Source organism: Stegostoma tigrinum, chromosome 21 (assembly GCF_030684315.1).
Source record: "Stegostoma tigrinum isolate sSteTig4 chromosome 21, sSteTig4.hap1, whole genome shotgun sequence".
Lineage (NCBI taxonomy): Eukaryota > Metazoa > Chordata > Chondrichthyes > Orectolobiformes > Stegostomatidae > Stegostoma > Stegostoma tigrinum.
The window spans coordinates 38,489,092-38,503,899 of NC_081374.1; the positions used below are offsets into that span (position 1 = coordinate 38,489,092).

General features: G+C 38.2%; 1 protein-coding gene across 7 annotated transcripts in view; it reads right to left on the reverse strand.

The window, feature by feature from the left end:
• Window positions 1-1,758: 1,758 nt before the first annotated feature.
• The window catches only part of pacsin1b (protein kinase C and casein kinase substrate in neurons 1b), a 317,673-nt gene continuing 304,623 nt past the window's right edge, over window positions 1,759-14,808 (reverse strand). For 6 of the 7 annotated variants that reach the window (XM_059653459.1, XM_059653463.1, XM_059653460.1 and 3 more), the window contains 3 exons: window positions 12,354-12,458; window positions 8,683-8,882; window positions 1,759-8,374 (listed from right to left, as the gene is read on the reverse strand). In XM_059653459.1, the coding sequence (XP_059509442.1) occupies window positions 8,265-8,374; window positions 8,683-8,882; window positions 12,354-12,458 (415 nt within the window). In that variant the 3' untranslated portion in view covers window positions 1,759-8,264. The remainder of the gene's footprint in view (window positions 8,375-8,682; window positions 8,883-12,353; window positions 12,459-14,808) is intronic. The other variant, XM_059653462.1, reaches the window with a different exon arrangement.

The following is a 14,808-nucleotide window of genomic DNA, read 5'->3' on the forward strand; positions in this document are numbered from 1 at the left end:
TATAATTTTTGAACTTGATCCCTGTGTTTTCCAGCTCTCATTTCCCAGGTCTTTCAGTCCCTTAGCTAATTAAAATAGATTAAAATAAATACCAGAACAGTTTCAGTGAATACGCAGTTGATTTTCCACATCGTTAAATTCTCTTCCAACTGCCACTCTCAGGAACACAAGCTCAAATTCTTTTTGAATTCTGGCTTCCGAGTCTCACCGAGGAGGGGTCACTGGACCAGAAATGTTAACTCTGATTTCCTTCCACAGATGCTGCGAGTCATGCTGAGCTTCAACAGCAATTACTGTTTTCATGTCCCAGTCTCACTATTGCTTTTACTTGTATTGGAATTAAACTTCACAATATATTTCATATCAATGGAAAATAAAAATGGATGCAGTTGAAAAGCTGATGGTAATTCACCAGGATTGTTGTTGACACCGCTGGCATAGACCCAATGTTTTACTTAAGTAATAACTTAATGAGAACATGCAAAGCGGGAATCTTCCGACTCTTGGAGGACAGAGTTTACCCTGCTGATGCAGCCATTTTCCCTGGGAGTGGGTTGTGTTGCCAGCATCCCAATATCAGTTTGTCAAAAGCACTACTATTGTTCTGTATGGAAAGTTCTAGCAATCTTTCTAATGTTGATAGTCTTCCCAATCCAGCTACCCACCATGTCATCACTTGGTTTCTGTAAGGAAGTGGCTGCACAGCATGACATCGGAGTTGCATGACATTTCATGGATTTTTTCAGCTTTGCCAGTACCTACATATTTTCCTGTGTCACAGACTTGCCATTGAGTGAGAATTACCTGATGCAGTGGCATGTGTTTCCCTGCTGACGATGACACCACCATTGCACCCCCAACACTGTTGCTGCCCAGCCTTTCCTCAGCAGGGCTCTCATTTGTCAGAGAATGAAGGGCTTTACTGTATCCACTTCTTTCTGCCCGAATTTTCCTGGTTTTCTTCTGGATGGCAAACTTTGAAGCAAGCTTACTGCCTCTCCTGAAGTTTCACCATAAGTTGCATTATTTCATGGAGCAGCTTTTGTGATATGTTCCCAGTAAAATACAGCTTGATGCTACTATGTGACAGAAATCGTTTGTTACGTCAATTTACTTAAGATCCTACCTTGACTTACATATTCTGCAATGTTGCCCCTTTCTTTTCCTGATTGTACTGGTACAGGTGTTTGCAACTTACAGTACAGAAAAAGGTCATATTCAAACACTGTGCTTTTATGGACAAGGCGTTTCTGCATTTCTTTTTAAACCTGATGGAGCAAAAGGCAAGTCAACACCACAAAACAGATCACTCCGTACAGAAGTTTGATTCCCCTGAAACAGGAGCCTGCCTTTTATTTGTTTGAGGTGTTTATCCAACTGCTCTAAACTTTCTTTAATTAGATATACACTTCAGCAAAAGGAAACATGACCAGGCAGCTTTCATGTAGGGCTAACATTGGAATGGACTAATGATCACCTTTTTAAGTAGTCTCTGATTTCACAAGCACAGACTGTTGGAATGTGCTCTTTACTTCACCACTTTGTTTTATCCCTCCATGGTTTAGCTTGTAAAATGCATATTTTTAAATCACAAAATACTAATGCAAAAAAGTTCCTCGCCTGCAAGTTATGGCCAGTGCTTGACAGAAGAAATTCAAAAAGGACTAAAATCCTTGCATTTTAAGATGAGCAAGAAAAGGAGGCAGAAATTTTTGAGGCATTAGTCAGTGTAGAAAATAAAAAGGTTGTACACATCAATAAAATATTCTCTTTATTGATATTCTTTTGAACAGAGTAATTGACAAAAGTCGCCAGTTAAGTTCAATAGAGGCGTCTACTTTCTTTGCCAAAGTGGAGCAGACAATAGAAGGAAGTTATCCACCACTGTGATTAAAACTGCAATACTCAGACATGGCTGTTCCATTGTCTCCTAGCATGGTTTGCTAACCATTCCACTTAAAAATTTTCAATATTCTGGAATTCATCATGGGATGAATTCTGCAAGTTACCCAATTCAATAAAGACGCGCTCGAGAAGAATCACCATTTTGGTTTCTTTGTGCTGGGGGTTCGGAGGAGAGGGCAAAGTTTTCCCTCAAACAATGAAGAGTAATGAAATATTTGTCAGGCAATGGCCTAATGCTTTAGTCCCAATTCAGAAGTCCATAAATTGTTCATTGAATTTTTTAAAAATTAAACTGGGGTCTAAATTAGCTACACAATGCACTATGAATGTTGGAAGTGCATTTCTTTTAATGGACCCTGGAAGACAGTTAAATATATTGAATGGTCACTATTGTTAGGATCTGAGTGTACATATCATAAGAGAATACAAATTGCTGCAATATATGGAGGTACAAAGACGACACACAAAGATGTGGCCTGTACACCAGCACTATTTTGATTTTTTTTACAGCAATTAGCACTTGCTAGCAAAGACAGTACCACTCACAGTTAGGAAACGACCACACAATTTCTGCAGTGAAAGACAGTGTATTTGGCTGTCTGAATATAAATAGAAGCGTCGAGCATTAAGTAGATATTTTCTCAGCATTCTTCCAGCTTTGATGGATGCTCACTTGGTACAGCTATATTTTGAAATAGTTTTCAGATTCTGGAACATGACAACTCAACCAAACTCCTGTCTTTAAGAGATTCATAAATTAGTTCATAATTCAACTTAGTCTTCGATTGTTCTTTTCACTGGCCAGGCAAGGTCTCTATTCCACTATTGTAATGTCAATGTGACACATGTGGTACTGAGGCAGAACCCAGCTGGCACTTCCAGAACCTATGCAAAAAAAACCTGGAACAGTCTCCATATCACATATGAATATGGCTCAACTACAGTTCACATTAACAGCAGGTATTGTTCAAACAGGCACTACATTAGTAGTATCGACTTCCAGCTAAAGCATGTAAACACAGGCTTTAAGGAAGGGAGCATTCACTTCACAACAGTGAACGTACAGAGAAAATTCAATTCAAACTTATGCACACAGTACAATCACAAGATACTAGTTAAATTACAGTCATATACACTGATTATACAATAGCATCAAATGCAACTTTTATATGTGTATTTGGAATTGAATTTGCAGAATGGTATATCAATACATCAAACTGAATGTTGCACTGCCACGTCACTACATTGACATACAAATTGACCTTGTGAATTAAGCACTGATACTGCCTTTTCCATTTCATAAGTAACTGATATTGTGCACAGACTGTGCATTAAGCAGAATGGTCAGTAGCAGATATTGGAACGTGTCCCAGGTCACTAATGGTGTTAAAACCACCCTGTTTTCATGTTGTCAAGATAATTCTCAAAATAGACAGAAACCTGGATTTTAAAGTAAACTCGCATTCTCACCCCTTACTCCGTCTTTCAAATAATGTGCAGGCATCAAATTAAAGACAGCAACAAATCAGTCTTAATGAAGTATGCCTTGTCATGAGTTATTATCTGGCTTGATACTGAATGCGGTAAATGGTGGCAACCCAATTGTCAGCTGGTAGAGATACGGGGACAAGATACCCCTGCAAAGACAATTCATTCTAATATAAATATCCTCAGAAATTCTACATGTTGCATATATGGTTGTTGAGATTTGTAAATGTGTTACATTTCTCAATTTGAGCTACACTCACACTTTTGCAAGGGTTAGTATTCTTTCAAAATTATATATTCTTTATAGATTTTTGGTTACAAAATACACTGCTAAATATACATTCTTCTTTACCAGCTGCAACGTTTTGTTAAATAGGGCAAAGTAGAGAATGAAAAATTTAATATTATATAGAACCTCCCCTTGTCAACATCAGCCATAAAAGTTAAAAACCATTAAAAATCTGAAACTTGGGTTCTTATACCTAAGCCTGCTTGATAGTTATATTCAGGAAACAAGTAGTAACAACATATTAACATACTTAAGTTAGCTATCCCACATAATGCGGATTGTGTATGAAGTTGCTTGGACTGAATTTATCCAAGAAGGTGATTACCTTCAGGGCATAGTCTCATACCATTTTGACTTCACATATGGCAGGCACAAGCCCACTCAGAAATAAGTTATGAAAAGCCTGCAGTTGCTCCAACTGATACTGGCTTACATCTTAATGAAGGCTAGAATTGCAAACTGTACAGTTAATCTAGACTTTCATAATTTAGAACAAGTATTTGGGCTGATCTGCACAGGAGTCAGCTTTCCCAGGTTAAGGAGCAATGGGAACTGGCAGTACATATCACAAGCCTGGCACATCCAACAACCAAGATCTACTTATATATTCATGGCATGGAATTTTTAGAAGTAAACCTAAAGGTCTGCATGACTGTTGTGTAATGTGATTAAAAAGTGCTTTTGTGTTCCAACATGTTATTTTAAAACATCAGAGAAAGGTTTGGAACCAAAGGAGGTTTTAGGGTTACTAAATTGATGTTTTTTGTAAAATACCATCTGCCAATGCAGTTGATTTCTCAATTCAAAGTCCCCTAACACAAAATATCATTCAACTTGTTAAAGTTCTATATTTCTGCATCGCTATGGTAATTATAGAGCTTAATTGCTGGGATAATTCAGGTTTTTTTTAAAGCAGATTAAAGGGCTGAACTGTCAAAAGAGTAATGTAAGCAGATATTTCGTACACTGAGAACCAGATGATTCTAAGATCTAATTCTTCATGTGGGATCTCCTCTCCCTCCCAACCACCCTCCAAAAGCTGCTGATTTATAACTCACTCCAGTAGCTATGGTATTTCAACAGTACTATAATGCTCATGGGCACATTCAGACAGGTCACAAAACAACTGTCTAACTGCTAATTAGATATCACAATTTAACTACAAGAGCGTTAGAATCACTGGTGACAAAGTTGGACAGATAGAGTCCCAGGGTGAACAGACGGAGAGATCTTAGATTACACTGAACAAATATCTATGAAAAGGTGGTGAAACAACTTGTTTGCTCACACAGAAATTTCAAAATTCATATAAGGTGTGTGAATGATAAATAATTAAATTTAACAACATTCTCATATATTGAATTTGGAAACTGTCTATCCAATTGTGCTTCTGAAGTGCAGGACAACACCCTCGTGATTCCCAAAATTGTGTGTGAACTTGCTACATCACTCCTATATTTAGAAAAAAAACTCATGGATTTAATTTGGAAGAGGCAACGAGTCTCCATGCAGAAAACCTGTGAAGGTTTGAAATAAATTAGGGAATAAATGAGTTGGAGAATGAGTGACCAAATGTGTGAATAAAGTCAGGAGAGAAACAAGCTTTGAAACAAGCCTGCCCACATACACTCTCAAAACGGCAAAGTGTTTTTGGCACTAATTTTGGCTCAGAAAACTGGGAGCAGGTGGCAAACCAAGACAAAAAACTAAAATGAGACGAGGGAAAGCATGACACAAACCTTACAGTAAACTTAGTGCTGACAATTAGTAGGATTGTTTTGGGAGGTAAACTGGTAAATCAAAATGAATACCGCACACATTAATTGAAGTCCATCAAATTTTCCTTCCTTTTCTCCCTAAAGTGGAATGGTGAAACCTCCTCACTGCTGTAGATTAAGGATACAAATGTTGGCCTTCAAAAAAGCACAAATCTTACATCGAAATATGCTGCTGAGGTTGGTGACAAACGCTGCGGTCACTGATGTCAGGGTCTCTGTCCTACTCAGCGTTACACAAAGAACTCAACATTTCCAACACATTCTTAGTTCCTGACTGGAATCCAGCATCAAGAAAATGCTTAAAAAAACTCTACAACATGCCAGCTAAGACATCTATTAAATATCAACATCCCTTTCTTTTTATCCAAGTTTCTATAGTAGAACATTCAAAGTTAGAAGTTTAATAAAATTACAACTTCCACTGGACATAGTTTCATCATACGGCTGTTAAAATTCAGAATAGCTTTCAATTCGATCTTTCATGAAACTGCTAGGGAGTGGGTAACATCGTAACTTCAGTAATTATGGAGTCAGCAAGTTTGCTCCAAAATGAGATACTGTAAGCCTATAAATTTCCAGTCCTTAATTCTTGTCTATATAAGATACATATTCTTGTTGCCTCACTTGGAAAAAGCCAGATTTTGATATTCACCAGGTCTTCTTCTTCACCATACTGATTTTAAAAAATGATTAACCTAAGAAGCAGCTAGGTAATTCCAACACAGATCTTCAACCCCAACCATAAATGATTTGCATAACATTTTTTAATCTCGACAAGATGAAGGGCAAAACAGGGAACTGAAAAAACTGTTCATCAAAAGGGTTGAGTTCAATATTTTTTTAAGAAGAAAAGTTGCAGAGAAAAAAAATACACAGACTTAAGTGAGGAGGAGTGGGAGAAAGATGAGAGAGGCCTTAGATACAGAGATGATTCTCAAACTTTAATACTTACATTTATCTTGCATTATACGCAGTATATCATTACTTTAGGCTAGGACTGCATTACTTACTTAGGTCAGTGTTTTCATTTTAAAATGAATTATACTTTCCAAGAAAAAAAATGGGTGGCCTCAAAGTTTGTGTAAAAGTCACTGGAGATGTTGAAAATGATAGCCATTCTAGAACTACAATAATAGTGCTGTCAATAAAGGACTATGTTTACTAAGTACAAGTGCTGAAAACATCTAGAAGGTCTGACAGCACTTGTCTTTTCAATGGTTCTACAGTACACCAAAAACTTGAATTTTGTTTCTTGTTGCAAATATGCAGTAGACTGCTCTGCATTTCCAGTTTTTAATCTCAGATTTCAAGCTTCAGTCATATTTTACTTTTGTATTTGTGCTTACTTTTACTTAGACCTTTTGAGCCCTCTGGTGACAGAAGCCAGCAAGTGCAGTAAAATGTTCACAGGCCTTTCTATTTTACTTTTGGACTTGGACATTTTCATTGCAAAAGAGCTTGAGATTACAAGGCTCATTTTCAAGCCTCTTGCTTTCAGTGGTAGCTACTTTACAGCCTGAGTTTTACTGGACTAGACACCTTGGCCTGTGTGCACAACAGCTGCATGGACAGCAATGGTCTTCTCACTCCACTAGGTCTGTTAGACTAAATATCTTTTTTCTCTAAAAAAATTCCCAACATTACAGTGCACAGAAGCAAAAAGGAAACCAAGTTAATAGCAATACCTAATTCATTCTCCACGATTCCTAACCAGACCATGGGTACTTTTTCAAAAAGACATAATTACTTCAATGGGAAATGTATAGATTAGCATTTCAACCACTGCAGCAGACTTAATGCATTGACAATTAAAATATAGTGGTCAATAGGCAACACAATTACACTACACTAAAATCAGCCACTTGCAAAGTCATAGACTGCTTCCACAAAGTTTACATAGATAGCTAGTTGCATACTTGAATCATTAAGGTTTTACCAAATTGATAATCTGAATTTCATTTACCTTAACTACCCAAGTGCTGTAAATAAACAGGTAAGCAAGCGATTGAGCCCCTTAATGCCAACCAGTGGGTTCAATATCAAATACCTTACTAAACAGTTTTATGCTCTCTAATGAAATAATGCAAAGCCGCAGAAATCTTTGGGAAGCTATTGGACAAATCACTGCTCAATGAGGCAAACACAGTCACCTTCACTGGATTAATTAGAATTAATCAGAAGCAAGGGCCACATGGCTCACAACACAAAACACTTCCATGAATGGTTTTCAACTCGAATTGCAATGGTGAATGGGTTTTGTTAAAAGAACGCACACAGAACAACAAATCCATGCAAAGTACCAAATGCCTAAGGTGGTCTCTCTCTCTCTCTCTCTCTCTCACACACTCTGTGTCTGTCTGTGTACACATACACAAGACTGATTTATTGATTATGCACAGCCAATTAATGGGCTAATAACAGAAAAACCATTAACAGGACTCCAAGTGAAATATATAGATGCGTGCAAGATTGATCAAGGTTAGGATGGAAAATCGAGCTCAGACTGGGGCTTCCTAGTTTAAAAACAAACAGGGTCAACAAATGGGATGCCACTCTAAGAATGGAAGAGAGCTCACTTTATAAGTTAAGTAGGTTTCTTCTTAAATAGCTGTTTTTACATCAACCATTAAAGGGTACAATCTTTTAAGCCCACAGATGAAAGCATGATTTGCACAAATGATAACAGGGCACTACACTACTAATAAAAAGTAGAAAATGAAATGATTTGTCAAATCACAAGAACAGCATTATCTAGAACACATATATACAGCAGCAGCAACTAGCTCAGCAAGTACAATGTGTTATCAGATAACCTCAACATAATTGGCTGGATATAAGCCCAGCTGTCCATTCTCCAGACGTCCTTTGCACCAACCCTGTTCATCCTCATCTTCGATTTTTGTTAAGAAATCACCTGAAATGAGAAGGGGGACAAAACATGCAGTTATAATCTCATTCTATGAAGCACAGCTTCTGCCCTCTCTGCATCTTTATCAACTCATTTTCAGCAACTTGACGCATGAAAACATTTTAAAACCCTAACTGTACAAATGCAAGTCTGACTAATAGCATATGTATTTTATGCCTTGCCATGACAAATTATGACCCACTATTCATATAAATAAGTAGCCCAAGAATTACAGAACACTAGTTATGACAAATAACTGTAGTTGACTCACATGACAGAAAAATTAGAAAGTGATCTTTTTTAAACAGTTTCACCTGCTTTGAAGCTCAGTTCATCCTGCTCTTGACCTTCATAATCATATAGTGCACGCACTCGCACTCCCTGTGCATGGGCAGGAGATGCTTCCTCATCAAATGGATTTGTTCCTCCATTAGCATCATTTGTGGTGGGGTTATTTGTTTCATCATCAGACCATTCAGCAGAGTAAGCCTGGTTCTTCTCATAGCTACTTACACTGCAACAGGGGGAAAAGAAAAACTGCTAAGGAAGACACTGACATGTGAAACATAACCACAGCAGCCATCGACTGTCTATCAAAATGCTTCACCAAGACAAGAAATGGAAAAAGAAACTGAATGCTGGAAACTCAAAATAAAAAAAAACACATTGCTAGTGGAAATGAACAGACAGCTAGCATTGGCAAAATAGGCTGGAGTTCTGGAGGAAAGTCCTCATTAGACCAGATATTTTACTGCAGAGTCCACTAACAATGTGGAATCCATGCGTTTAATCCTTCTCTCATTGCCCCAGAGTTGACTGGTATGCCGTGTATTTCTGTCTTTACACTGTATAACACAAAGTATTCTAAATAGATCTCAACAGGCAGCAAAACAAATTTAGCCTAGATTGAAACACACAAAATAATCAGAGGGTTAGATAAGGTGGATAGGGAGAGCCTTTTTCCTAGGATGGTGACGGCGAGCACGAGGGGGCATAGCTTTAAATTGAGGGGTGAAAGATATAGGACTGATGTCAGAGGTAGTTTCTTTACTCAGGAGAGTAGTAAGGGAATGGAACACTTTGCCTGCAACGGTAGTAGATTCGCCAACTTTAGGTACATTTAAGTCGTCATTGGACGAGCATATGGACGTACATGGAATAGTGTAGGTTAGATGGGCTTGAGATCGGTATGACAGGTCGGCACAACATCGAGGGCCGAAGGGTCTGTACTGTGCTGTAATGTTCTCTGTTCTAAAATAAAAGTGTAACGTGATGCTTATTCTAGATTTCTAAATGAATGCTACACGACAGGATTAGCTTTTTTACAATTTTATACTGTCAGAAAAGTCTACCAAACTGTCTAGAAAACAAAACAGCTAAAAACACATTTTCTCCTCCTCCATCCAAAAACTATTGAACAGTCTGTTCTACATCCACTTTGAAGTGGATTCTTTATAAAACAGAACAAAGTGTAATTTTCTCTCAAAAATGCACCTCACATTACACATTGTTTCTCAGCAGAGATTACTAACAAGCACCTCTGGCCTCAAGCCAGTAGCAAAGCCCAGAATTTTGGCTTCGTCCACCTCCACAGTTGCACATGGGTGCTCAAGCAAAGAACACCAAGTTAAGTATCTACATGTTCTGAGATGGCATTCCTCCAAGATTTAGAAGGCAAAGCATAGATAAAACTTGACCATGAAACAATGCATTGACCAGGTTTTGTTCAGTGCAATGTTGTAATGAAGGGTTTACCTGTCATTCTTGTGATTTGTAATTCTGGTCCATGAACAAAATTGCCAAAGCTGTTTCAACGAAGTCAGAACATCTTTGGAAGGCCCGAAGCAGCAGGCACATGGGAAGACCATCTCCTCCAGGATTCGCTCCAAGTCTCCCACACACATACACACACAATCCTGACTTGGAAATTAATTGCCATCCCTTCAAGGTCACTAGGTTAAAATTTTGGAACACCCTAACAGCACTATGAGAGCACAATCACCATATGGATTGCAGTTGTTCAAACGGGAGGCTCCCTATAACCTTCTCAAAGAATTAGGTAAAAAATGTTGGCTTTATTGCATTGTCAGCATTCTGTGAATAAAGGATAGACACAGTGCTGTAACTGTAATAAAACAATATGAAACTAGGTTGCACTGAGTAACATGTAATAGCTTCCCTCATGTGATTGCTGTGACTGCCCTTTCTGCCCCAGATTCAACTCAAGGTACATAAACTCATTTGATTTATAAATATTAGTCCAAGTTAAAAGCATCCAAACTTCCCAAGAAAAGCAGAGGCAAGAAGCATTAACCAAAAACAAAACGGAGGATTCACCGTAAATCAGTCAAGTTGTGAATTACTAGCACTAATACCAATCTTTCACTTTGTTGTTGTTTTAATTAATTTCAACACATTTTATTTTACTGTAACTGGCAGACCATAGCCTTTAAAGATAATGGGAGTGTGAACAGGCCATTCATCCATCGAGTCCACACTGACCCTCCAAACAGCATTCCACCCATCCCATCCTTGCATTTTCGATGGCTAATCCACCCAGCCTGCACATCCCTGGATACCATAGAGTTTAGCACGGTCAATCCACCAAATCTGCACATCTCCGGAGGAAACCAACACAGACATGGAGAGAATGTGCAAGCTCCATAGGGTCAACTACCCAAGGCTGGAATCAAACCTGGGTCCCTGGCGTGGTGAAGCAGCAGTGCTAACCACTAAGCCACCATTCTCCCGCAAACTTAGTCTTCAACCGATGACAGGGTTAAGCTATCTCACCAGTGTTAACACAAATACCAAAAGCAGTAAAAATACACAACAAATCAGTCAACATCTGTAGAGAGAAAAGTCAACAATTCAAGTATAACTGTTTGTGTCCTCTCTCGATAAAGGTGTTAAAGACTTAGTGTATATCACAATGCTGTTTCCATCCCAGATTTACAGCACCTGGAGTTTTCTTGCATTTCAATCCCATCTTCAAGTTTGTTCATTATACTAATTTGAAAAAGCACAAAGAAATTTGTGAAACTTTGGTTATTAGTATTATCATGTGCATAAGGCAGAGTGAGGTTAAAGATGAGTAGAGCACCCATGTTTGATTCGAATAACTTAAGAGACATAAAACTTGAAGTTCAGCTCATTGACCTTTCATTAAAGTAGTAAGATACAGAGGAATCCTTTTGGAAGTACGTGTAAGTAAAAACACTATTAGGCACAAACAAAAAAGTGGCAATATTTTGAAGCTCCACGAACAACAAGGGTTTAGGTCTTACAAGGCTGTCCATCGACATCTTTGTCAGGAGTCTAGTACCACTCTACTGAAAGGAAGAGCCCTGCATTTTGGGCCAAGGGCTAATGTGGCACTGCTGACTGTGGGAAACAAGGTTATTGGCTGAAAGTCCAAACTCAACATGAGAGGGGACTGTGTGTTTGTAAGACATTACTGAAACAAGTCAGTTTTTGGACTGGTAAAACTCATGTTTCTAATGGAGTCATTCAGAATGCTGCTGAAATCATTGTTCAGCCAAGCATGAAAGATGTCTGTGTCACCAGAAAATTAGCTCATTTTAAGAAAAAAAATAAACTCCATCTTATTTGTCTATTTGTGAAATAGGAGGAGAGTTTAAACACCAAGTACTCTTCTTCCCCTTATAGCTGCTTTTTTATATATTAGAATGCAAGGAAAGTATTACCCTTATTTATGAGATTACATTAAGCAGACAGCTTTTTAGAATGAGCTCATCACACAGATTAAACTTACAGCACACAGCAAGGAAGATAGAAAGATATTGAAAATTTACTCAGATACAGAGATTAAGTCAAATTAAAACATGAATGCACAACATTAGAGACTGAAGGAATCACAGGAAACCAGTTCTATTGATAGCTTCACTAGTCAGTGGGGCAAACGTTAGTAATTGTTAGTGAAAACTCCAAAATGCTCAAGCAAAGACAGACAGTTTTCGCTAACTTTTTCTCTTCCTCTTTCCGGTTCTCCTTCACCTCCTGGTTGGCTTCATCGTCATCAAAAGGATTATTACTGCAAGTTCTGTCATTACTCTGGCAGATATTATCACTGTTCAGGAAATGGGAAAAAGAACACCTGCATTTGTAAAGAACCCCTAGAAATAAGTAATTGCTCACCAAGAAGTCAGAATACGAATATTTTTTACAAGTCAAAAGAAATTGACTGTTTTGCTACATCATTACACATTGTTAACTGAAAAGGGCTTTGAAACACAAGGCTTTATAAATGCAAGGTCTTTCTTTCAATAACAGAAGTGTCACATTTGATGAATAAATAGTAATTATTGTAAAGTCCCTTGGGAATGCCTATAATGAAAGTTAGTCTTATTATGTGCATAAGAAATGCTTGATTTTAAACACCAACAGAGAATGGGCAGGCAGAGGTGTCATGCCCAACCTGGCTATGGGGTACTTGAGCCAGAGGTCTTGGCCTCAAATCACATTCTGCTGGAGAGTAATGTCTGGCAAATAGTTTCTCGGTTCTGGCAAGACAGGGAAGTGACTGGTTACCAAACTGAGCTGGTCAACAGCTGAGCCTTGTGGGATCATCTTCAGGCAAGAGTTGACTGCAGGTGGTTAAGGCCAATGGCTGTGTTACACCATCAGACTGGGTGAAGCTTAAAACATTCACAAGGTAATGGCACTGAACGAGTTAAAGATCTCCCCCCTCTGTCCCCGACTACTCCAGTTTTATGACCATGGTTAACATTTATACATTCAGGGATACAGATATTTACATTCATCATTAGCCGCTCTCATTCAGGTCTCCAACTTCACAAATTCAGATACAGTTTGGCGTTTTCACAGTTCTTTCAGAACGCACTGCCTTCTGACTTGGTAAAAAGTTAGGTCTTTTGCTTGATAACTTTTGACTTTGGTTGGTGTATGATCCATTTCTCTGCAGAAGGATCTGTCATCTCTTGGATATCCTTTGCCGAGGATGCTGTTCCTGCTAAACTTAGTAATTGCTACATTCCCTTTTTGTAAGGACCTTTAATCTCCTTAATTTTGTTTGCAGATAGACTCTTCCCTGCTAACTTCGTTGGTTGTCTCAATCTCATCTGGGGCATTTAATCTTGTAGAGGTCCATCATGGAAGATGCCTGCTCTATTGAAATTAATACTTTGTTCCTTGTAGTATCCTAGATGTCAAGACCAAATAATTTATTATTGACCATATTTCTAATGTGTGGATATTGGTCTGGTTTTATTAGAACCATGCGCAGTTTCTCTTTAGGTAATACTTAGTTTCAAATTGCGGTTAAGTACGTAAGCTGATTACTTCAACTCCTTGATTAGGGTGAATGTCTTTAATCTGTTATCCTACTGGTGAGCTGGACATTTTCACATAGTCCCATTACTGGAGGACTGCTGCATGCTACTTTTGTTACCTCTTCTTTGGAAGATTCAAGATCAAAGTCAAATGTTCTGTATCGGTTTGCTTGGAGAGCAGTTTTGACAAATGAACATCTTCAGTCAGAGAGATTCATTAATGAGATCGAATAGGCTATACCACTTATTCTCAGTATTCGCTTCTTCCGGCAAACCTTGCTGATGTTTGATTTCTGCTCTGTCGATTCTCTTATGTCAATTTGGTCACCTCCATTTCTCCTGTTTTCCCTGTTCGGGTCTGCAATGAAGCCTAATGAAACCTTCTACCAGTTGTGCCTTAGCCAGTTCATCAACAGTTTGTTTCTGAACAATGCTGTTCTCTCGGAACTAGTCGAACTCCTTCTGCTATATTAAGGATACAGAAGTCAAGGCTTGTACACGGACTCAAAAAATAAGAACTTATGATTATGAACTCATACATGGCTTGTGTTGCAGTGATGCTTGTAGGAGAAGCTTTAAATTTTGGGAATTCTTCCTCAATCCTCTGTCAATCTTTAAATTAATTAGTTGTCCAATGACATAAGTAAACTCAGTCAGTCAATCATTAATGTTCCCTCGGAATGCCTTTGACATCTTTTTCAGTTGCTAATGCTCTACTATACTGAGCTTGTGTGTGTAATCACCTACACTTTTGTTGTAGTGAAACAGTATCTTACTTCTGCACATATTTTGGAAGTGACCTACAGTTTGGTATGCAGCATTCTTTTGTTATAGCTGAGAATGCTTGATAGTTTTTGTTCCTCAGCACTGACAAACTCTTGGTATCTGCAGTTTGGCTTACTCTTTGTAAGAACTTGTCATGTGTCTGTACAATGCTTGTACATTATGAACTGAATAGGTTTTGTTGGTCTCCTCTGGTAAGGTTGCCCTTCTCTTAGTAGCCAACTGTCTTTCTGGGTTTTGCTTCCAGGAAAAATTGAATAGCCCCCTCCAAAATCAAATCTTTCTTGGAGTAATCTATCTGGCTGACTCATCAATAACTCCAAAAACAAGTCTGTCTCATGAATT